Source organism: Calonectris borealis, chromosome 4 (assembly GCF_964195595.1).
Source record: "Calonectris borealis chromosome 4, bCalBor7.hap1.2, whole genome shotgun sequence".
Taxonomy (NCBI): domain Eukaryota; kingdom Metazoa; phylum Chordata; class Aves; order Procellariiformes; family Procellariidae; genus Calonectris; species Calonectris borealis.
The window spans coordinates 49489955-49515485 of record NC_134315.1 but is presented as its reverse complement, the minus strand read 5'-3'; the positions used below and the strand labels follow the sequence as shown (position 1 = coordinate 49515485).

At 41.2% G+C, this 25531-nt stretch overlaps 1 protein-coding gene across 1 annotated transcript; it reads right to left on the bottom strand.

Moving 5' to 3' along the window:
* Positions 1–1120: 1120 nt before the first annotated feature.
* RNF175 (ring finger protein 175) lies at positions 1121–22100 on the bottom strand. The gene is given in 13 exon segments (XM_075150219.1): positions 1121–1944; positions 2653–2771; positions 3607–3740; positions 4404–4495; positions 4498–4517; positions 7370–7477; positions 8420–8471; positions 8474–8564; positions 15765–15906; positions 17712–17738; positions 19096–19184; positions 21785–21820; positions 22017–22100. Coding segments are annotated over 13 exon segments (1098 nt in total). The 3' UTR covers positions 1121–1840.
* Positions 22101–25531: the final 3431 nt, after the last annotated feature.

Here is a 25531-nt window from a genome sequence, read left to right as displayed (position 1 = left end):
TGTAATAAATGGGAGACACTGGTACCAGGCTCTTCCTTCAGAGATGATTTAAAAAGTAAAGGGTATCTTAGGTGATACCTGCCTTGCAGCCACAGGAAATTTCAGATGAACCCTAACAGCTTGAATCTGGTAGGCCAGAGGGACACTAACTTCAGGATCAGTTCAGGGCTTAGGCACAGTGTAGGACATTTCCAGGCATGTACGGAAGCAGACCTTAAAAGCCTTCACATGGCAACACCTACAGCATTTTGCAGTATCTGTGATGAGATCATGTCCAAGTTAGTGTTTTTATTGTTGTGTTTTGGTCTTGGGCATCTAATGTGTACAAAATCTCTGTTCAAACACCTCAATATTTGTAATTGAGTTGGTACATTGGAAGTCTCATCTCACAGCTAGTTACTGTTTTTAGAAAGTTCTTCTCCACACAGCCAACGTGTCAGTGAGAGCAGAAGTCCCCCTATCCTTTGCTAGCCATTGAGAGGGCTGAGGACAAACATCCTTCCGTTACACCCACAATTAGGCAACTCTGACAGTGTAACACAAATGAACGATTTATTTACGTGCATTTTTGCATATATGAATATAGGCATAACGCATTATAAGAATTATTAACTTTGCTATTTCATCTAAGCAAACAAAGCCACCTTCTTTCTATGTACTTGAGAATTGCTTTTTCTTTCATTTACTTAATGTTTTTTTAATTGCATCATTTCCTATTTTTAGCATCTAAACCTTACCTTCATTGATAGATGACTTCATGCAATCTCTGCTTTATTCTCATATATATATTAAAGTGTAAATTAAGTTAATCTGTATTTCTGATTTCTAATAACAATGTAAAAATTCTTAAAATACTGACCATATTTCATCTGAGTTCAAAAGCTACTTCAGCTAGGGTAATTGCCTTTTAAGACCACTTTCTCTGATTCCTAAGCAGAACTGCCCTTTCTTGCATAAAAACCCTGAGTTTCAATTCCTCACAGTGTGGCCAGGGTAGTATAGACGTCAAACATTCAGCCGTTAAGCAGCATGACTTATGCATGCATTTTGATCTGGTTTGGTGTTGTTTTTTTTTAAAAAAAAGCAGTAGCAACATATGGAATTGGTGGTTAGGGATCATAACTTCGTTGTCGTGTGTTTGAGAAGCTGGTTATTGGAAGTTGGGCCTTTTGAGCATGGTGACAGTAAGTCAAAGAGGACTTAATATAGGACCTCCGCATATAGGCCTATCTGACTGCCAAGCACACCATAAATGTTGCTGTGGTTAGAGCTTTTTGTAAATGGCCATTGGAAGATGTTACAATACAACAGTTCTTGAAAGCGGTGAGGGAAAAAAAGCCAATGGTAATCTTGTATTACCCTACATTAACCAAATGAACAAACTATTCGCGTGCATTTTTCAGAATTTGCTGTATACAAAGCCATTATTTGACTTAAAATTCTTCTTATCTGCTGCACAATTTTCTGTAGTCAGACTTTCAACTGGAGGCCACTACCAATATATTTAATAATGAAATAAACTTAAAATACTTATTTCCCTTTTTTTTTAAGGGGATATTAATTCTAAGAAATAAGTCCTTTTTTTCCTAGCACAATCTTCCCATTAAAGGCAGCAATTTCTTTTAATCCTTACTTTGAGAAAATAAAAAAACGCTTTAATAGCATGCTGTACAGTCTTGCCCTAATGCAAAAAGAGGCACCATCCTGCAAAAGGCTGTATAGCACACCAGAGTTCAACCAACTGCTATTTCCTCTAGTCTTTTAAAATTAAGTACAGAATATGCATATTGTTGTAGACAGGTGAATATCCAACATTTTGCATTCTCACTAATAATGAGTCCTATTCTAGACCCAGTGAGTAATTAATGCGTTGGACAATGCCTGTAACAACCGGTTGCCAAACCGCCAGATAGCAGAGCCAGTCCACAAGTTGTCCATACAATAATGTGTGTGTTCCCACCTAATCTGTTGTTAAGGAAACTGGAGAGAAAATGCAACAATAAATCTCGGTGTTTTTTCTTAGCCAGAATCAAAGAAAAAGTATTGGGTTAAAATTTTGAAATGCCTTCTTTTCAACTCTTCTACTTTACTTCCTTTTTTATAGGGGTAAGGTTAAAATTAAATATCCTCCCCACATACGGTTAAAATAGGCTTCAAAAAAGTAAGCCAAACGTTGCTTCCACTCAAGCAGGTTTCTACAGATGCAGCAGCAGATCTTCAACTATTATTTCATTTGCTAAAGGAAAAATGTTGTTTACTAACAACTAAGGGAAGGGGGGAAAACCAGCACTTGTTCTGAAAGTGGATTATATCAATTTTGTTATTTAATTAAAGAGCAAAATCCCCTGCAGGGTCTTTCTAAAACTGCGATTTACATTTTTTAAAATGTTCCTCTCATTATAAAAATGATTTCCGGATGTCTTAAAATCAAGAAGGAAAATACATATGCACTTTTCTTCTCCTAGCTTGCTTGGGGTCTTAGATAAGATAAAGCCAAACAGAACTATCATCTTCCCCAAATATAATTGTTCCTTAATAATAATTGGTTTTCCATTTATTTAATGTGGTCATCTCATCCCTCTACTGCAGATCAAAACAAGAATTAGTAAGTAATCAGGCTATGGTTTAGAAAATCCAAATCAAAAGCACACTTGTTAGGGAGAGGGTATGGGTTACTTAACATCCTCTTCAAATCAACTTTCTCAGGGCAGTATGGGCAAGTCTGGTTCTTGCCAATAATGCACCAACCACGGATGCAGGATTAATGAAACCTGGTATCAGGTGTATTGTTAAGGAATCTTTCAAATATAAACAAGGCCCAGTGCATACATCTGCAAACCTAGTCAAACCATAAATAGATAATTTTAATGACTGGTTATGGATACTGCCCTGTTTTATAACTGAGCAGTTTCAAATGACTTAAAATGTTTAGGATATTTAGAATTATTTTAAAGTTGACTCCAATGTCCTGAACATCCAGACTGGTATTCATATTCTCCAGCTTGCAGGAAGCCAGGATACTGTTATGAACCACAGAAGGGGGTGATTTGTAACATTGTTCCAGCACGTATGCGATACCTTTTCTTTTGGTTTCTGGAATGCAAAATGCTTGGTACCCCCGAGTATGAGACATTGGGTCTTCTGTCAGGCTGTGGGGTATGTATGTGCCACCGCTGGAGAAGGCTTGCACATCTGCCTTCAAACTACCCAGCAAACACAGCCCCAGGCACAGGCGGAGGAAATCCTCCGCAGTACACGGGAGCCTGAATTAGCAGACCTGACCATGGTCAGCATGCCTGGCCTAACACACGGCCAGGCACACCCACGCAGGCTGCGCATGAAGTACCTGGAAGGCGGATTTAGGCCTGAAACTGTAGGGTTTCGGCCACTCTTGCATCAGTTTGTCTGTCAAAAAGCTGCGTGGCCTCAACCGGTGTCACAGAACTGAAATATATTTCATGCTCCTATTTTTACTTTTGTGCTATGTTGTTCCTGAATGTGGTTTTGGTTTCTTTTTTTCTTGGTATTTATTGCCTTTTTTATTATTTTTTAATGCAGTGTAAAAGAGGAGAAAACAACAGTTCCATAATTACAGGGAAAGGATACACATGATTACAGGACAGCTGGTAGGTATTTTCAGTGATCCCTTCTTCATTTATATCCACAGAAATTTTCTGCCTGCAGACCGCACAGATGTCATTGGACAAATTTCTTGTTGGTATGCCACTGATGTTGTAAAACTGTCAAGATCAAGTTTAGAGGAAAAAAAGAAGCCAAAGAACAACAAAATATTTGCTTAGAGTCAAGGATGCATAAACACATTTTAAGTGCCATCAGAGATAAGGACAGCATGAAAATGGCTACAGTTGTCTTAGTTTACTAGTGCCAGGATGCACAGTTACCAAGAAATAATTAAAATCTTATTGCTGATGCAAGAACTTTAGCAACCATCTGCTTGATTTTAAGTAACGGGGACATAAGAGAATTGTGCTGAGGTAATCACCTTATTTGGAAAGGGAAGATAAGAGCTATAAAAAGGAAAGGGCAAGAAGAGTCTTTCATAGACTTTGGGGAAGTAAGAAGCTTGTCTTCCTATGGCAATTAGGAAAATTATATAATCTCTTGTACATAGGGACCCGTGTGTTGGAAACCCCAAATCAGGCCCTGGCATATGTCACTGGCTACTACTTCATTAAGACTATTCTTCTAATCATAAGACTGAGAAGGGAGTTCAACAGTTTGTCTGTGGCACAAGAACGGCTCTCCTCCAGGAAAAATGAGGTTAGTTTACTGCAAGAGTATCTGGTAGACCTTATTCTCACGAACCCAGGAGCACAAGAGATTCAAGAGCTCACTTCCAGTCCTTGCAAGTGGTATTCAGGATGATGATCCCCAGCACTTACACCAATGGTGGAAGCCATGTAGTCAGAACAAATTTCTGCAAAGTCTCTTCCCATCACTTCATAGTACAATCCATAAAAAAGCAGTCACAGCAAAATCCATCGTCAGACTTGATTCTGTCATAAAACCACAAAAGAGTACTCGGGCGAGTCTCTTCTTGACCAAAACGCCAGAATAAAATATCAACAAGATTTTTACTCCAGTTAGCTCCTGCTTCCTTCAAACTGCAGGTTTAGTTTCATTTTCTTTTGCAGCAGCAGAAACCCTCATACTTGAAGTGTCAATATGCTTGATGGCAAGCAATGTTGAAAGTAGGCTATGGACTGCTTTTGGAGCCACAGCTACTCAGCTCTGTTATAGGAAGGCCAAGCTGACACATTTTCTTATAGAAAGGGAGTTTGCTTAGAGTCTTATACAGAACAATTAGATATATTTCGTTGTTTTGCAGAAGCAACAAGATCAGCCAAATCTCAATAAGGTGTAAGATGCCAGTCAAAGAAATGTTACGTTTCTGTAGCTGAAAGAGCCCACTGTCTTCCTGAATACTAATTCCTCAGAATAAAATCTTTGCTAAATTGCAGCAAGCGGTATTTAACCCCCTACCCCAAAAAACCCCAACACATCAGAGTCTGCAAAAATGTTAACGTCTCTTGTCAGCTCTCTGAGACTGTATGTGTTACAGGTCTTGGGAGACCGAAACCTGGCTACCAAATACTCATAAAACTGAAGCTTCTCAACATTAAAAAGGACTTGTCATTTCTGCTGCAACAGGGCACAAAGTAATGAACCTTTAAAATAGAGCTAACAAATTTTGTAGTTGTATCTTTAAAATATGCTGGTGGGGGAATTTAGCTGGTTAAATAAAATACAACAGGATAAAGCTTAACAGTATTGGTAACACAAGACTGTTAAGTTTCTGCCAAGAATTTTCCATCAGAGCTATGTACTTTTGGGTTAATCAACTATACAATGTATGGGCAATAAATCTGACACTTAAAGGAACAGCTGACTTACGTATGTGCAGTATCTCCAATAACTCCAAGAAGTGTTGGACTTACAGCAGATGCATTATGTAGTTGATCTACACGCTCTTCAGGAATCCCTGGAATTTCTGGTCAGACGGTGCTTCAGAGTCCTGCACAGTAGCTCTGACTGGGCTGCTAGTAAGACAGAAATCCTGGACAAACATAAAGAAAATTCAAATTCTACCCAGGCAAATGTTCTAGCTGGATTAAGAGGTTAGGTTGAGAATCATCTGGACATAGAGTATTGTCTTTGGCAGTAGTCAAAATAAAAAGAGGAAACCCCCCTAGCAACATTATAGCCTCATAGAGCAGGAAATCGTAATTATCAGAAAGAATTATAATGTGGTTTTGATATGAATGTGCTTATCTATTTTTATCCTTCACGTCAAGTCTTTTTATGTCTCATCTCTTTCAGGTACAGAAATGAAGGACTGAGGATTAACTCAGCAGTTAAATTAGGGGATTAAATGAGTGAACATAGTGGCTGTATGAAGTTTAAGGTTTTTCCCCTCTTCTCTTCACACCACAAACACAAGTAATAAAATGACTAACTATCAAACTTCAGACCAACTATGCAATAATAAAAATCAAGAAGTAAGAGAACCTACAGCTACACAAGCTATGACAAGGTGACCCGCCTAGTGGATGAGGGAAAGGCAGTGGATGTGGTCTGCCTGGACTTCAGTAAAGCCTTTGACACTGTCTCCCACAGCATTCTCCTAGAGAAGCTGGCGGCTCACGGCTTAGACAGGTGCACTCTTCGCTGGGTAAAAAACTGGCTGGACGGCCGAGCCCAGAGAGTTGTGGTGAACGGAGTTAAATCCAGTTGGCGGCCGGTCACGAGCGGTGTTCCCCAGGGCTCAGTACTGGGGCCGGTCCTGTTCAATATCTTTATCAACGATCTGGACGAGGGGATCGAGTGCTCCCTCAGTAAGTTTGCAGATGACACCAAGCTGGGCGGGAGTGTTGATCTGCTGGAGGGTAGGAAGGCTCTGCAGAGGGACCTGGACAGGCTGGATCGATGGGCTGAGGCCAACTGTATGAGGTTCAACAAGGCCAAGTGCCGGGTCCTGCACTTTGGCCACAACAACCCCATGCAACACTACAGGCTTGGGGAAGAGTGGCTGGAAAGCTGCCCAGAGGAAAAGGACCTGGGGGTGCTGGCTGACAGCCGGCTGAACATGAGCCGGCAGTGTGCCCAGGTGGCCAAGAAGGCCAACGGCATCCTGGCCTGTATCAGAAATAGTGTGGCCAGCAGGAGTAGGGAGGTGATCGTGCGCCTGTACTCGGCACTGGTGAGGCCGCACCTCGAATCCTGTGTTCAGTTTTGGGCCCCTCACTACAAGAAGGACATGGAGGTGCTGGAGCGTGTCCAGAGGAGGGCAACGAGGCTGGTGAAGGGCCTGGAGCACAAGTCTTATAAAGAGTGGCTGAGGGAATTGGGACTGTTTAGTCTGGAGAAGAGGAGGCTGAGGGGAGACCTCATTGCGCTCTACAACTACCTGAAAGAAGGTTGTAGCAAGGTGGGTGTTGGTCTCTTCTCCCAAGTAACGAGCGATAGGACAAGAGGAAAAGTTGCGCCAAGGGAGGTTTAGATTGAACATTAGGAGAAATTTCTTTACTGCAAGAGTGGTCAGGCCTTGGAACAGGCTGCCCAGGGAAGTGGTTGAGTCACCATCGCTGGAAGTATTTAAAAGACGTGTAGATGAAGCACTTAGGGACATGGTGTAGTGGGCATGGTGGTGTTGGGTTGACGGATGGACTTGATGATCTTAGAGGTGTTTTCCAACCTTAATGATTCTATGATTCTATGATTCTAACAATGTAAAAGGGGTTTCATATGTTGAAGTGGGTGGTGAAGAGACCAGCCTGAAGCAATTTCACTGCAATCAAATAGGAAATCATAACAGTTGACTATCCCAATTTTACCTGAAGATACCTACCTAAAGAATAAATTCAATCCAAACATGGTAAACATTATGGCCAGATAACCCACAATTCCAATGGCATAACTCAGTTTACAGATCAGGAGGAACCATTTGTAGACCAACCTATGGATAAGAGAAAAGAAACACTGCTCAAGATCTTGCATATTTTACAGAGTGGCACAAAATGCCACATACGTAGCTTCTACTGAAGTATTCATATAAATTCAACAGAAGATTTCTGCTTCTATATTTCTCCCTTACTTAAAGGTGAATAAAAATGTATATATAATACAGGAAAAAGTACAGGGGAAAAAAAAAGCAAAACCTTTTTGTTTTGCTTCAGTCTTCACAACAAATGGTAACTGTGAACAGATTGCTAACATAATTAAAACTAACAGTTGGGAATTGTGAAGGAGGCAGACATAGGCCAGAACAGGACAAGAACAGGTGAAAAACAACTGAGGTAAGTTAGATATAGTCAAGTTAGTATACCACCACTGAAATTTATCTACAATACTTGAAAGTTAGCAGAAGCAATCTCTTGAACCATTAATAATTGTCTTTGCGAGCCCAGGGTGGAGAGGCGGAATTTCAGAAGACTGGAGAAGGAAGAATACAGACCTCTCTTACGGAGGCAGAGAGGGCTCTAAGGAATAAATTCAGACTATTTGGTATGTATACCAAATTGTTGGTATACCAAATGTATACCAATTTGGAATGTATACCAAATTGAGCTCTTCAGGGTCAATAACACCTGGGGTGACTGCTGATGGTAAGAGTCTGCAGAATGAAAAACCAACGGAACTGATGGAATGAATTTAATTTTAACTCTTGTTTAATTCTTTTTCATTTGCATGTCATGTTTGATAAACACTGGTTTAGAGGAACTTATTCATACTGCAGTTGGAAGATTCCTTCAAATTCAACTGCTAATGGTCCTTTTTGTAATCTGTGAAGATTTTTTGCAGGGAAATTCTTATTTGCTCTTCTCCTTCTACAGGTTTCCTTTAAGAAACAATAGCAAAAAACCCAAAACCAAGGTAAAACCAACAAAAAAGGACATACTGTGGTGTTCTTCCCGAGAGAGGCTTGCAGGTTGCTCTGAAAGTAATGTAACTGAGAGCATTCCCCACATGGACAGGGATCTTCACCAGTAAAGTCTGATGATGAAATAAAGAGGAACAACCCACATCTGCAGCAGTGTGACTAACTGTTGGCAAAATTGAGACAGTCGTTTTCAAGTAATGACATCCTATGTTTCCATTTTACATGGTTAGGTTCGATTAACAGATTGCCAAACTGTAAAACTTATACAAAAAAATGTGACTTGTACAGCATCTGACACAGGAGGGCCTTTGACCTTAGAGTAATGATGTTAGTCTGCCTTGCACCCTGTAAATAATTAGTAATGCCAGTGTAGTAAATGGTTATAACACTGAGATACAACTCATCAAAACCCCACATCCTATCCTCAAAAAACTACACTGTCTAATGATAGCATTAATGGTACTGAAAAAAACATTAAAGTTTGTTTTGTAACTCAAATTATATATGGTGGCTGCAGGGCTAAAGCTTTGGGAGCAAGTTTTCTGAAATTGGTGGAGGAAGTTTGGCCTTTAAGACCTAGAGCTGCTCTTACAAACATTCAGAAAGGCACATTTGGCTGCATTAATTTGGGATGCTGCTCGGTTGCATAACCACACTACTGGAGGTTTTTCTTAAAAACTCTTTCTACAGCACAACAAAATGCTGTGGCTTAAACTTTTAAACCCTTTTTCTAAATGAAATTATATCAAACTTAACATGTATATTTGTTTGAATTGCCCACAGTGATTAAATACTCTACTACTTCTCCAATAAGCAAATATTTGAAACCCACTGAAGAGTCAAAAGCCCTGTAATGTCAGTTCTCTCCATGATCACATTAATAAACCATGGATTTGGGATTGAGGAAGCCTGATGATGACAAAGGTAAAGCAAGATTGACTTTAATGTGTGTTTGTAGAGTTAGCTCCTGCATCTTTACAGAAAGGTTACTAAAAATAAAAAAAAGAACCTGAGGGGAGATGGTTTTCAAATCTATATTTGGTTTGGGGTGGCAGGATTTTTTAAAAGCAAACAAAAAGCACAATCCATCTAGAGTAAAAAGCTATTTCTATGGAAGATGAATCTCCTTCCTTAACCCAAAAAGCAGAATTCTGAAGGAATGTGTGTTACTCCCTGTGAAACCTAACACAGTTTTGCCACACATTTCAACTGAAGCAGGACTGGATTCTTCTTCTTCTCCTAAGAAAAAGGAGAAAATCTTAAAAAAAATCCCCCCAAACCCCAGAAAGCATGCAACTATTAAGCAAACTGGTATTTCACAATATAAGTTTAAATAAATTAACAGATAGAAACACCTGTAAAAGACAACGACACAGCATCATTAGATCACGTCACTGTTATGCATTTCTTCACCCTGCAGCTCTGACTTTATGGGATGACAGTCTGCTGCTTGTGACCATAAAAGTGACAGAGCTCCTTCCATGCCACGCAGCCCTTCTGGCATGCCACAGGTCAGTGGTCCCTACAGATCGCTGACCGCAGAGCCTGAGGTCTCCTCACCTTCACCAGAGGCCACCAAAGGCTCCCTGTTGCCTGTCTTGCTACTGCCCGACGTGATCGCTCTCCTATGCGCTTACGTACTGTGGGTTGCTTTTTTTTTTCAGTGGACTGAAAGTAAAGCCTGAATTTAAGTGACAAAGCCAAAACTGAACGGGTACACATCTTCAGTAAAGTAGCTACTTTCTAATACAAATCTATAACAGAACTTTGTTATCATGTTAGCTGCAAAATGAAATGCTAATTAATTAAAAAATGGTATCACAACCTTCTCTCGGGTAATGCTGTTATCAGATCAACTGGTATATATTGTTTGCAGTAATCGTTTCAAATTTCCTCATTGATTTTTATGTCTTCCGGATTGTTAGTTTTAATACTATTAGCCTCTACATGAAATGCATGAGTATTTTGTCATGTAAATGAGGACAAAGATAGGAATCGAGTTATACAGATGAAAACCCCAGTATTGATTTATTATTAATACTGGAAGGTCACCATCTGGACAATTCCATAAAATAATACATCTGCATTGCTGCTAAATGGGAGTTTTAACATCTGGATCATATTATTCCAAATTTTCCTCATCCACCCATCATAGCAAGAGGAATTTCCTGACAAATCAGATTGCTGCCCAAAGGTAAAATGTTTTTCTCATTACCGTACTTTAAATGAGCTCAAAAAGACCTAGAACTGAAGTCAGCATCAGCGTCATAGATAACTTTCCCATTTTCTAATTATGCAAATTAAATAGGTCATACAAGCACCAACTGAAAAATGTCCATCTGTCCTTTGCTTCCCTCACAATGCTCCCCCCACTCTGAGCCAGTAAGAATGCCTATCACCAGCAAATTCAACAGAAAAGCATTATTCCACTATCCTTTCCATCTTATAGCATATGGTGAAAACTGCATACATAAAGAAAATAACTGTGTAATAATTAGATTTATTGTGACAGACTGACCTTAACAGAACTTGTTAACTTGGCAACGCAAACTAACTGGCTCTCTAAAAATCTAGTTTCTTTTGATGTAGACATATTCAAATACTCAAAAGCATATGCATGGAAGAAATAATAAATCAGCTGTTTGGGTTTTTTAAAGGTTTAAATTAATATGGTTATACTTGATAGTACATTGGAAATTGGCAGGGATTTCTATATTAAGTAAATCAACCAACCTTATTTTCAAGATTTGCCTCATTACTTAGGTATAGAAATGAATGCTGTCATAACTATGCTGCTTCATTTTTCAACTGTATTCCAAAGTAAGTTCTTATTACATGACTGCCACATGATACAAGATATATAATCAGTAAAATGGGCAACCACCTACGGGACAAGAAGTAAGGCTTGAGATTGTGTTTGAGATTGTTCTGAGACCATGACAAATCTGCCTTTCTATCTCAGATATTTTAAGATTTCTATTATGCCAGGAGAGAACAACTTTGTCCACATATATCATATTTATTTAATTTTCATCAATGGACAGCTTCCAACAGCAAGCAAATTGCATTATAAGAATCAGCTGAGCACCTGATAGTCAGAATTTCCTTTGGGAAAATACAGAGTCAGAACACTAATAAGCTTTTCCTTCCTTCCCCATTTGATATGCTAGACTCCTGCCTTTGTGTTGAGAAAAATGGGTAAGATAGGCTAGGACAGGATAGGAATGGTTTTTCAAGGATGGTAATTCTCTGACTAGCATTCTTCCTTGCCACCCCACATCCCAGAGTAGATAATACAGTTGCAAGCACATAATTGCCTGCACCTCACTGAGCTAGAGGAATACAAAATTTGTGAGTGAAATAGAGAAATGAGAGTGTTATTTGAACACAGATGCAAACCTATTGAAAATCAGGTTTTTACAATACAAATTAGCAGAACACAAGCTCCATATTTATTTTTTAAAAACTCGAATAACAATAACAAAATTCTCAAAAGTAACTGAGAAATGATCGTTTTCTCTAATCTGCTTCCTCATCGTATGGAAGTTAACCCCAAACTGTCAGCTACCATCTAAAAGAAAAAAAAAAAATTGTTAGACACAACTTTATTTCAGGCCAAGCCTTCTAGAAAAACCTCTTCCTTATTCCTCCCCCCATGCTAGGCTCACACCCGTGTTACTTTATATGTAGCCATCTGGTGAAGGGCAATCTCTTCCCTCTTGCCAAAATTATCCACAGCTGAGCCTTGGTTGCTTTGCTGCAACTTTTTTTGCTCTTGCCCCTTTGAAATAGGAGCCTTCCCCAGCATGCCTTTTTTTTTCAGGAGACATTTTACATTCTCGATAAGCCTGGATAAGGCTCTTTTGGAAGGTACAGGCTGTTGCTGTTTCTCTTGCATCTAGTGAGTAGTCGCTGCTTTTTATTTTTTGATCTTTTTGAGCAAGCTAATGAATGCCCTTTCCATTTAGGGCTGATTTTATGCTCCCTTTGACCTTCGTTTCCTTTTTCTTTCAAAAAGAAACCAAACTTTTCTTTTTCACATGTTTGCAAAGCACTTTGAAGGGAGGGTGGGAGTCAATCACTGCAATCCTTTGCTTTATTTCTGCTAACAGGACTGTGCAATTCTCTCTGAGCTCTTACTATGTCTGAGAATAGCGTGAGTATCCAGAGCAGGGATGTATACATGCAAACACCTACCATGACCTCAAAGAATCAGACAGAAATGTTTGTCAGCTGATGCTGCCTTCCAAGCCATGATATGCAATGGAGGGCTGGCTACTTGTTTCGCTGATCTCTTGGGACAAAAAATAGAAAAGAAAGTAGTTTTTGATCAGAGAAAAGGAGCCTTAGGTTTACCCCTCCTATTGAAAATAATGTGTTCTACCTCGTCTTCTGATTTCCCTTCTCTTTTGCTCCTAAAGATGCAAGCATGTTCTTACAAGTAGGGGAAAGTGTTTGGTTTCTTCTCTTCAGTATTAGACACTGTTGTGCATAACCTATATGTGAACTATACAGGCATAAACCAAGCGGTCAAAAGCTGGATGGCAAGTAAGAGAAATGCGTAAGCAAGCAAAAGTGGAGGGCTGTTTTCTCTTTAGTAAGCATGTGGTTGTTTTTCAAATTTTGACTTATTTAAATGTTTCCTACCAAATCAAACAAAAATGATACGCACATGAACACAAGCATAATAACTGCCACCTGGAAGAACTGTAATGCAGAAGTCTAGACCTGCTTGTACTTAGGGGAGCAGTAGATTTATTTTTTTTGTTGTTTATTTTTATGTCAAATGGACAATTTCCTGTATGCATTAACTAAGTTGTTTAAATCCTAAATGCGACCATCTTTACAGTTTCTGCTCCTAAATCAGAAGGTTTCCTCATCTGATGCAACAACGTATACTAGTTATTTTTCATCTATCTTGTGTAAGGATCTCATTAATTGTTCAACTTTGTATCTTAATGTTCGTCCTATTTGTTAGTCTTCAAAGTACAGTGGATCAGATTTTGGCAGTTACTATACTGGCAGAAATTTTTACCTTTAACATTGCTGCATGACATGCTTTTAAAGAAAGCAAGCTAATGCAATGAGATCAACAATGTGTTTGAAAACAATACAAAAGTATCTGGGTATGAAACGTGAGGTCAGTTATAACTTAATACACAAACTTGTGAGTTGTTTTGGTGACAAACACTCTTAAGTTGCCTAACATGGAATAAATGCAATAAACCATCTACTGGCAGAGACCCACTGTGAGTAGTGTTCGCTATTACAAACATAGATAGGTGGTAGGTGTGAGAATGTATTACTCTCCCAACTAAACAGAGCGTGAAGCGGAACTGCGAAAACCCAGTGCAAGGTGAACTTCAGCTTCTGGTGCTACTATTTTTACTGAAAGAGGCTCTGCTTCAGTTCCTCTTCTACTGGAGAAGGAGGCCTTGCTGCCACCACACAGCTATGCACTGAAAATTGAGGCCCCAGCACGTTTCTGGCGCAGATGTTTTGTTTATTTTAAAATGCACTGCCAAAACACAAAAACCATCACAAAGTCTTATTAAAGTGGAGCCTCCCTAAATTAGACTACATGCACTTTTTCCGTATTGTCTATATCACTTTGTAGGTGTGACTGGCTCCTGTAAACTAATAGTTGGGAATGAAGCTTCAATTGCCGAAGACTAAGTTACACAAGTAATAAGACTGTAACAAGTGTAGGCTATTGGCATTTTTGACAGTCTATGTAGTACACATTAACTAACTTTAAGTACTGCTAAGGAGGATAATGCCAAAGCAACACAGAGTGCATGCTGCTTAGACTCCCGAAGGCTTTGCCAGGCAGACAGGGATCTTCCCAGCTGCTCATCATTGTATGCATACTTAGAGTTCAAGCATGTTTCAGCACTAATTCAATACCAGTCTCATGCAAAGTATTTTCAATGGAAAACAAAGGACAGTCTGAGTGACTTCAGTCACTTCAGTGTTGTGTTCTTTATTCTAAATGTCTGTTGAAATCAGTAAGGTAAAAATTGATAGGAGAGAAATACTTGAAAAGCTCTGAACTGAGATGCTAACATGAACACAAAATGGTTGAACCATACAGCAGAACTGGTCTAGAAGAGAAATTAAAGAGAACACAATGGTAAAGTAATATTGTATATGATTATACTATATGTGCTTAGGTATTGTGTGCACTCAGGGTTAGGAGTGTGTGTTTGAGAGAGACTTAGTGACATGAAGCTAAAATCCTCAATGAGCTGCGCTACCTGTGACTTCATTAGACATTTCACCTGTATATATGTTGCCATGATGAACATTTCATCACTGTTCCTAACTCTGTAAAGTATAGCTGACGAGCCTGTTTCACAATCTTTGTATTGCAATTTTATGCCACTGTGAAACCTCACTAACAGTAAAGCGGTCATAGGTCAGGCTGGTTTTATATCCCGTACTAAAACAGTTTCTGTAAATTGTATCAAGGTTCATTCTTTAGTGTTTAACAGACCTGTCAAATCAGGGGGTATGATGCTTCAGAGTCTGAGGAGCAATTGTCAAGAGATAAAGTATTGATCGTGTTATTGATGTCACTGCTATTAAGAAGTTCTGTTACTAAAAACTGGATTTCAATCCACAGATGGCTTAGGACTCTCATCAGCTGATGAAGATGGAAAAGCTAAGAAGCTGCTTGTGTGCTTAAAATTCTGCCTGTCTGAAATATCTGTGTAATCCCCATAATTTGTTTAACATCTTAAAACTCGCATTGCTTTTTAAGGACTAGCCCTTTCTGAGATGCCTAACTTTTTTTTTAACTATTGAATAGGGAGGTCGGAGTGGAAATCATGTCACTCTGGTTTTCTCAGGTTTGCAGAGAATTCTGTGGTAGGGGAAAGGAAGTGAGCTGAAGCATCATAAGCCCCAGTTTTAGCACCTTAACAACCACAAGACAAGCTTTCTCTCTAATCAGGCATGTGCATCAGTAACCTGATGAATAGGGGCCTTGGATTCTCTTAGTACTCTCTGTAGCATTACTTCAGCTAGATAAGGGTAGTGACTTTGTTCTCCTACTAGTCCATTATTAGACAGTTGTTTGAAAACTCACAGCATTTTCCTTAAAAGCTTTAACCTACTAAAGACTGACCACAGCATCAGTATGCATACACAGAAAACAAAATACAAGTTGTTTTTCCTTCCTACATAAAAGCTATTCTCCACCTGACCAAAAGCCATGACTTGCTGCTTTCCATAGAGGCTCAGTTGTCTTGCTAGATGTAAACGCTTAAGAGTATGCCATGACTCCCAACTGTTACCTGGGAAACATGATGTCTTAACCACTACAGCTCCAAAACTGCTGTCTTTCTCACAAGCTATTCACATTGTACAATCGACAGTGTCTTTACTTCCACTGAACAAACACAATCTGGGCAACAACCAAGGTTGCAATGAGAACAAGAACCATCTCCATATGCATTGATTCACAGCCATGATGCTTCGCATGCATCTTCTGATGTTGCAACCTGAAAAGAAAATATGCGTGCTATTTAAAAAAAAAAAAACCAAACAAAACTCTAGATTGATTTGTTATACCTAGAGGTGACAGTAAGCCTATGTATGAGAGATACTTTATGAGGAAATAGGTTAGTGTTCTTATGCATGAGGTAACAAACTAGATGAGAATACTTGGTCTTTGTAACTGGAACTATTATCCTCAAAAAGGAAATGTAGAGCAAAGTAATGGGCTTTTTTTCTTTTCTTTTTCTAGTAACTCAGTCCTGACCATAAATATAGCCACAAATACATATGAATTTGCCTATGAATTTTAAGTAGATGTTTCATAATTGGAGATCTGAGCCCCACATAATCTTTTAGCCCAAGGTAAATGCAAATTCAGAGGAGGGCTTAAACTTCTGTTTCAGCTCCCTTCCCTATAAAGTGAGAATTGTAGCTGGTATTTATCTTCCTTCTAGAGTTAATGAAAGTTTCCTTGAGCCCCTAAGAAAGGAAGGAATTGTTTTGGAGCTATAAATCAGCCTCCTTCATAACTAAAGCTGAGTGAGCTTCTGTGTTAGGTCGGAGCCTCATGCCGCTGTAGCAAGAATCTTGATCTTCATCTGAGTTTGACTCAAATTAATCTGGATGTTAGTCTTCCTCTGACCTGGAGGTTTCTGGGCCTACATTTCAGGACTCAACAGCACCTCCTGGCTTCAGGATCTGTGTATGCACTGAGTGCACTGTGAAACAAAGCTGAAGAGACAGACATGCACTGTCCCCCTTCCACGCTCTGGTCCCCGTGGGGAGAAACACCGTGCATATGGGCTGGAAGGGAGCTGCAGCATGTTCTGGTTGATGCCTGCCCTGGATGATTCGCAGATCAACACCTTGTATCTTGGTGGCTGATGGGCAGCAGCTACTCTGTTCAGACACAGCCAGTGTTAAACCAGTTGGGATCCAGATTTGAGCAAGGAATTACGCAAAAGCCCAAAGCCATTCTTTGCTGATGTTACTTGCTATCCCATGTTAGCCAAACTTTCAATCCAATTAAAACTTTTGACTTTGCAGAAATCTGGATATAAGTTTAAGACATGTGGTGCTTTCCCATCCCTTCTTCAGAAGCAAAAGTGCAACAGTAGCCACGCTTTTTTCCATTTAAAAAGAAACGGCTATGAGGTGGATGCTGCACTCAGGTGCCACAGCACCAAAGTGGGTACCAATACCACTGTCAAACGTCTTTCTTCCCAGCTTTATGCAAGTACCACAGAATACCACATCTTTGCTGACAGCGTGCTTGCGTTAAGTATCTCAAAGCAGCTCATCGGTGCAATGCACTCTGTGTCCCTCAGGCTGCAATCAAGGGTGCTCCCTCATGGGCAGCACACCGGCACTGGCCGCGCTGGTGGGGCAAGCCTATAGCTGGACATCGCGTAATCAATGTGCATCCTAAGAAAAGGGAAGGCGGCAACAGGGAGATAACAAAATTTTCCTCTCCACCCCCACTCAAGCAAGCATTAAAATGATGGTTAAAGGACCATTTCTTTATATTAGACTTGCAAGGACAGGAAGCGTTATATTTATTGTACCTAAAGGAAAACATGGTACTACAACAGCAATCTCCATAATGATTGTTGTAAAGCTGTTCCCTGTTTTGTTTTGCTGAGGAACTGATTAAACTGACAGAATAAAAAGTTCCAGTAAAACTTTTCAAGAAAAGAAAATTCTTTACTAACTACACTTCTGTGAACAAAATGTTAAAGGTTTCTGGTATCGCTAGAAATGTACAATTCATTTAACAAAACATTTGCAATCAATATGTAAATTAACTTACTTCCATTGTTCCTCTGATAATAAATCACTTTTGTGAAACACATTCAAAACAAGTATTATAACTTCACTGTGAACAACAGCCGGGTGGGTTTTCTTCTCTTAACCCTCACCACCCCTTCCGTCCTGTGAGTTGCTGGATGTGTTGGCAAGTTCCCTCTGCCCCTCTCACCTGGAAACTGCTTAGAAACCTGCAGCTATGCCGAGGATGGCAGTCACGCAATTTCAATGGCTGCGATGTACGATGGGTGCAGATAATGAATTCCCTCAGGGTGGCTGACGACGGGGACGACGGCGTACTCTAGAGACCTACAGTTATAACATAACTTAGAATCATAGAATCATAGAATCATTAAGGTTGGAAAAGACCTCTAAGATCGAGTCCAACCATCAACCCAACACACCATGCCCACTACACCATGTCCCTAAGCGCCTCATCTACACGTCTTTTAAATACTTCCAGGGATGGGGACTCAACCACTTCCCTGGGCAGCCTGTTCCAAGGCCTGACCACTCTTTCAGTAAAGAAATTTCTCCTAATGTCCAGTCTAAACCTCCTCTAAACTTCAGCCAAAAGGGACCTTGGCAGTTATCTGGACCAATCTCCAGTGCAAAACAGAGCGAAGGACATCAGGTTGCTCAGGGCTGAGTCCAGCTGTGTTATTAATATCTCCATGGATGGATATTTCACTGCCCCTCTGGGCCTCCTGTGGCAGTGAATTCTCTTTTTCTTCTTCAATACATGGGGACAAAATCACTGCAATAAAATTAGCAAGCTGAGGTTTAAACGAAATGTCTCCTAGACATAATGAAAAAGGTCTAGGTCTCATCTTTCAGCTACTCTAACTAAGCAGCTGTACAGGTACCCCATAAAGTCTGTTGCTGTAGCTCACACAAAAAAGGCTGAAAAGGGGAATTCAAGAGTATTCAATGAAGTTTAAAGGTAGTACTTCTGGTTCCAAACTGGGTTCTATCAGAAAAGGTCATTATCAAAGATGGTGTTTAGTTCTTCTTTTTCTTTCAAAATCTTCCAATTCTGTAAATAAGTCTTTAAATTTTTTATAAAAATTCTAAAATTCAAGGGGATAGATTTTTCCAATTTTTATGAATGTTTGCTGTTTTCCATTGAAATGTCCATGAGTAGTGGTGATGGTGGTTGTTAATATAACTTGAAGTGTCAAGGTGTTATGTTGATTTCTGCCATGCACATCTTACCCTATGGGTGATCTGTCCTTGCATTTTGCTCTGAGTACTGAGGGATGTGCTACGGTTTTATAATCTGCCTTGAGTAACTGTGTGGCCCTTTGTGCTTGTCTAAGGGAGAAACAGGGAATGCAAGTCACCATTCCCTTGGGGAAAACCGTACACTTTTAGAAGAATTTAAGTACCAAAAGACATAGCTGCACCTAGCAGAAACTTCAAACCCATCTAGATGCCCAGCTGCCACTCTCTGCTTCCTCAGCTCCTCTTGCTGTTTCTGTCAGAAAAAGTATGAGGCAAGTGGTTCCTGATCTCTCATCTTCCGAGGTCATGAGGATCGAATAGAGGGAATAAGGCAAAAACAAAACCAAGAGTCTTCATTATACTTTTGCAGAGTCAAGTAAAGGGGTTGACAGTCTAGTCTTAGTCAGCAAATACCATAAAACAGAGACTTGCTTTTGTAGTTCACATGTATGCTAATGTACCTTTACAAAAGTACATTACATCTGCAACCTCTAATCTCATTAGAGCCGAATTAAATTGCAACAATTACATTATATAGCTCAAAGTAGAGAGGCATTTCACTTCACACTGCATTATTTATTTGTTTACCAGCTAGCAAGTAACAGAGAACTTGCAGATTCTGAAAATGCATTCATATTTTGCTAATCAAAGCTGATTTCTGTTGTTACTATGCAATAAAACTGGAAATATGCTTGGGATAGTTTAGATCCCACTTTCCTCAACATTGTACACAGTAACATTTTGACTCTGTAGCAAGCTAGGGACCAGTTAAGAGGAAGGCTATTGGACCTTAAAAATAAAATGAGTTTTATTTCGAAGACAGCAGACCATTTGCTAGTATTTAATCATATTCTATTAGCATACTTCTTCCCAAGTTCTTAAAGCCAAGAACTTGTATAAAATACTGATTTTTAGGTTTTTTTCCCCCAACACATACTGATAATGACACTTTTGCTTTAAGTATGAGCCTATCTGTGCCAGAATTTGGATGTGGCCGTGGTTAAAAAATGGAAACAATATTACAGTCCACACAGTGCTTTTAACTTTATTTTGGATACTGCACAGCCAAATGAATCCTTGCATGTCCAGACTTCCCTTTTTAAACTCTGATTGCTCTTCTCCTCCCCTATGGCAGTGGCAATGGCTTGGTGATGAGGGCTGCCCTGTACTATGGGGCTTGTGCTGCATGAGGCAAAGGCCTGAGCAGCTGGTGAAGGCTTGTCACAACAAAGCAGCTAGGAAGGGCTTTGTCCGTAGGGCGAAGGACTGGGCAGGAAGGAGTAAGGGAAGTACCATGAGATGCGGCTATCTGGGTGCTGCAGTTCGTGGCACAGGGGTTGGGAGAATGAAGAACAAAAGTGGTGTATACCAGAAAGCATGGTGGAGTATGTTCTTGTTGGCCATGCAGAAATACAGTGAGTAGAGGCAAATACTACACGGCAGCATGGTGCTGCATGTGCAGCAGTGGGTACCAGGCACAGACTAACCCTGGCCGTGAAGGTTGGGTACACAACGTAGATGAAAGCGTCGGGGGCTGCCGCGTGGCATGGGAGCAAGGGGGAGAGTGTTGTGGGTGCTGGCAATGGGGAGAGGACCGCGAAGCCCTGTTTTAACGTGTAGACAGGTATCTGAAAGTTTTATTTGCATGCCAGGAAAAGGACAATTAAAAGTTTTGGATGCAGCTAAGGACTGTAACATTGGTATGTAATGGATGGTTGGTGAATGTATGGCCACGGGAATGACCTTTCCCTTGCCAGTGTCCCCTCATTAGTGGCAAGCTGTGACCTGGTCAAAAAAGTATAAATGCTAAGCTCCCATCTAAACACAGCGTCCCTCAGCAGCAGGCAGGGATAAAGGCTAGACGCCATTTGTCCAGTCAGGGCCTCTCTTTTGGCTGCTGGGTAAAAAGTACTTGCTAACAAGGTGTAAACTAATGTTATCCACGTAAAACTGCAAAGAACAGGACAAGAAAATAACCCTGGCTTAAAAGGATGGGCAGAATGGCTTTTATATGAGTAGAAGAACTATTTTCTTGTCACAGTCCAGGTAGATCCCTGTTTATTCACAGGGGTGAAATAAAAACTTCAGAGCAGACAAGCAGATGCCCTGTTGTGTGCTTTAACTTTCTCAGTTAGATGACTGAGAGTTTTGGGTTTTTTTTAATCTTGAAAAAAGTAATTTCTCCAAATACACCTGCGTTGCTTATTATCATTGATCTCATCCTTATTGCAGTGTTGTACGAATTTTCCAGCATTTATTGTATCTTCTTTTAAACTAGATTGCAAGGTTGGTGGGGGAAGGCCCAGGTATTCTTATGTATGCTTTAGCCACTAAGCACCCAAAATTTGTGCCTGGGCTTTTCGATACTGCTACAGTCCTAATGAAGAGTAATTATTATTAATGCACAAAGTTGTACAGAGAGCTACCGTCTCACCCTGTGCCAGCTGTCATAAAATCCTGCAAAAGCTGTATGAGGGCAGAGAAAGGTTGAAAGCTTCTTGATGGCTCCATTTTCCAAAAGAGAAGGAAAGAGGTGTAGAGGTGAACGAGGGCCCGAGGGCCCAACAGCCTCGCTCCCCAGGAGCGGGCGGGTGGAGGGGTGCCTGGCCCAGCTGGGCCAGGAGAGACAAACAATGCCAAACCAGTGGGCTGGGAAGCACAAATGCCCCTGTATTTTGGGGCAGGGGCGCTGGGTTTAGGTTGAGGTGTGGGTTTGTCTCTGCCCCTTCCCGCTGAGGCCTGGGGAGCGCCTGGGCATCCCCCAAGGTCCCTGCTCTCTTGCAGCCTGCGGGGCAATGGGGCTGAAAATGCAGCTCCTCATCACACGGCCAACACCACCTCTTGCACACGCACCTGTGTACACACGCACACCTGCACGCACACGCACACCTGCACGCACACGCACACACACACACACCTGCACGCACACATACACACAGACATACACACACACACACACGGCTGCAGCCAGACACCTCTCACCACAGCCCCCCCACACCTCCTGCCGCCGCCAGCCCCTCTCCAGCCACCCTCCTCTTCCCTCCTACTCCTCCTCCCTCCGGCCCTGCTGCTGCCACTCTGGTGCCTGCACCACGGCCATGGCGGCAGCCGTGCCCACAGCCACAGGCAGGAAGGAAGATGTCGCCCGCTGGCGCTGGCGGGCGGCCATTTCGCGGCGGCATGGCGGGGAGCACGCAGAGCCCCAAGATGCCGTCGCTGGAGCCGGGGGTTGCCGGTGCCGGCTCGGCTTTGCCCGCCTGTCCCCGCTGCCCCAGCCTGAGTCATGGAAGCGTTATACAAAACGGCTGGGGTTGTTCTCACTCTGAGGTTTACTGGCATCCCTGTCACCGGCCTGGGGCTGAGCAGTAGCACTGCTCCGGGCCAGCCTCGGGGGCGGACAAGGCAGTACCCCACCCCGTCTGCCCTTATGGCTGCGTAGGCATGCGTGGTCCAGACTGCTGCCGTGGGCCATTGCCCTCTCCCACCTCCGCTACCTGTTCTAAACATGAGAGAGGACATGTGTGTCTTTATTAAATATTCTCCCTGTTGGGTTTTCTTCATGCGCCTGAGGAGCGGCTGTGGGGAAGTGGTTTGTTTGAGTTCCCTTGAGCAGGCCGCTCGAAGCCTCCCAAGGCAGCAGCGGATCAAACTTTATTATTTTTTGTTGGTGCCAGATAATTACTTAATTTTGTTATCTGATGCATGAGAAACCAAAATGGAGGTGGTATGTGGTCTCCTGGCCCTTTCTAGGTCTGGTACTGAGGATCCTGAAGAGGTGGCCACCGGTGCAAGTCCCGAACGGCCACAAAGTGCTTCATTTCCAAGTGGCAAGGTTGCCGAGGGCTTGTACATGGTCCTTCACTTTTTGTATAGCGCGGGAGGAGGTTTTTAGTGTGTCTCTGTTGCCCAGGGGGAGAAATACCAGTAGTTGGTCTATACGCGCTGACACGTAGCAGACATCAGTCCTGCCGCGAAGGGAAGCAGGGGCTGACCTTCCTCCTGTGCCATCCCTTGCAGCAACCCAAGGGCGGCCCGGCTCTGCACCAGCACAAAGCAGCCTGGGGCTTCGGTTTGCACCTGAGTGCTGTTCAGGTATGGCGGCTTCACAAGTTGCTCCCTGCCAGCCGGCTGACTCTCCAGCGGGAGTCTCCTGCCAGCAAGACCTGTGCAGTCTTGGCCACAAAGTTCTCCCTGTGTGGCAGGGCTGTCTGCGGCCCCTAGTAGCTGCATGAATAAATGCTACAGTAATATAATTAATTAATATCAGCCACTGGTGGGGAGGAAAGGCCTTATCTGGGAAAGGTAGTGGGATAGCGGTATATTTCCCTATGAGTACATACATTTTTTTATTTACAAAAATAATACAGTTGGTTGCATGTCATAATTTTATGCAGTTTTGTCGTATAGTTTCCATACTGGCCGTTTAACCCAGAATATGCTACAAAACTTTCACAATAAGCTTAAATCCCTAAAAATTGTTCTGTTATAAAAGTTGTAGCTTTATATTTCCAAGTGCTCTTTAAAATGTAACAGCAGGATCTCTTTTTGCCAAAGTTGGAAGGTTAAAGTGCTTTTACCTCTGACAAAGCAGAAATATTCAAGGGAAAATTTATATATATTTTTATCCTACTTTTTCCCTTTCTTTCTTCTGTGTTTTAATAAATACAGTTAAACAGCCAAAATGAGAGTAGGCAATAGAGGGACGTTTCTGCATAAAAATAGTGCCCTCGTTCAGTACGTACATACTGTACCTTTATAACACTTATCAAACAAGAGCCTCAGAGCACTTGGCAGAAATCTAATCAAAGCCAAGGAGCTGTGTAAGATAGTGTAAACGGAATCATAGCAATTTAAATGACATGTGCAATTAACAGTTGGGGCCCTGTTTTTCCATCTCAATCTCGTGACAACCAGGCAGCCCTGTCAGTTGTTAGCTTTACCCCACCGTTCAACAGAATGCAACAAACGCTTTAAATTTTATTCTTTGAGCTCCCCCCCTAAAGACCACTTTACTGGATTCATCTATGTTTTCATAAACTTGATACACTTAAAAGGCTTGCTTTGGCCTTAGAAGGAAACAACTCTTTCTGGCTGACTAGGCTGGATTCTGGGACTCCTGGGAAGCAAAAAATAATGGATTCTTTTTTTCTTCTTGGAACTTTTGTGGGAATGTCAGAACTGCTGAAGCTCCAGAGCAGGTCTGTCAGATAATTTTGGCAAATTCTCAGTGTGATAACTACAATACAATACTGTACTGGAAAGGAAAACCCATTAGGAAAATAATAGTAACTAGTATACTTTTTTATATCTCACGATGCATGCAATTTACCAGGAAAGTAAAATAACATAAAAATATTCATTGGATACATTTATGATCAAAGAATAAAGCAATATGGATAAAGCAAGATGGACATCAGCTGGTTTCACTATAAGCTTAAATCACTGAAAATTGTTCCCCTATACAGGCAATAAAATTTTGTTTTTCTAACTACCCTGTAAAATGCAAAAATGGGACCTCTTCTTGCAAAAGTTGAAAAGCTATTGCTTTTAATTGTCATTTGCACTGGTTAAAATTGAAAGTGCAAATTTCTATGCACTGAAACATGCTTGCACACACCGTGCTCTGTGCATTGTCTATTTTATGTCCAGCCTCTGGATATTGTCAGGTAAAAGAAAACATTTTTATTTTGTGAAGGAGGTGCACCTAAAAAGCAGCAAAGCACACCAGACAAGGGAGAAATAGTAAGTTAATCTGCTGTAAAGCAGGACATGAAAATGTGTTTCTCCTCATATCTGCAAAAGTTAGTGATGCAAACCTCTTTACTTCAAATAATGAAAATTCAAGAGCCAATCCCCTTGTTCCCCCAGTAGTGTGACTGGTTTAGGAACAGAAAATTTTCCACAATAACAATACAGTTCCTCTTAGTCACTTTTAATTTTTTAGCTATAGGGTTCTCTTTTTCAAATTTTTTTTCTGAAAAAGGACATCTAAAAATGTGCATTGCATAAAATGAAAACAGTGGGACCTTTATCATCCCAGGACCCCAGAATCTGGGCACCAATAAAATGTTTTGAAAGACTAGTGGACTCACGGTAAAAGCAACACATGTAGACCTATCTTACGCCACAGCACACTCTGGCATCTGTTCCACTGTAGAAATGGGAAATATCATAGAGAAGCAACATTACTTTTGCCTCCAGTGGTGTTTATGTTGTCTAAGGCTTTGGAAAATAGTAGCGTAGAGTGGGAGAGTGCTGGGAAGGCTAATGGGCAGCATGGCCAGTGGGAGCGGAGTGCCATGCGCTTGCAAACTTAAAATCTGGCAACTGAAATAGCATGGAACTACCTTTCAGGAAAGCTCAGAAAGGAGTAGTAGGACAGCTGAGAGCTGGAGAGGAAGCTGGAGGTGGGTGATGGGGTGCTGCACTAAGTAAAGAAGATAACATGACTGGGGGATAACAGGTGTATTCCAGTCAGAATACAGTAAAGAAATCAGCAGTACACATGTACCCTTGCTGGAGCTGCTCTCCCATGTAGGAATTCTGCCTGAATAGTGCAGCGTTCACTGAACCCAAGCCCTCAGATTGTGGTTCAACTTA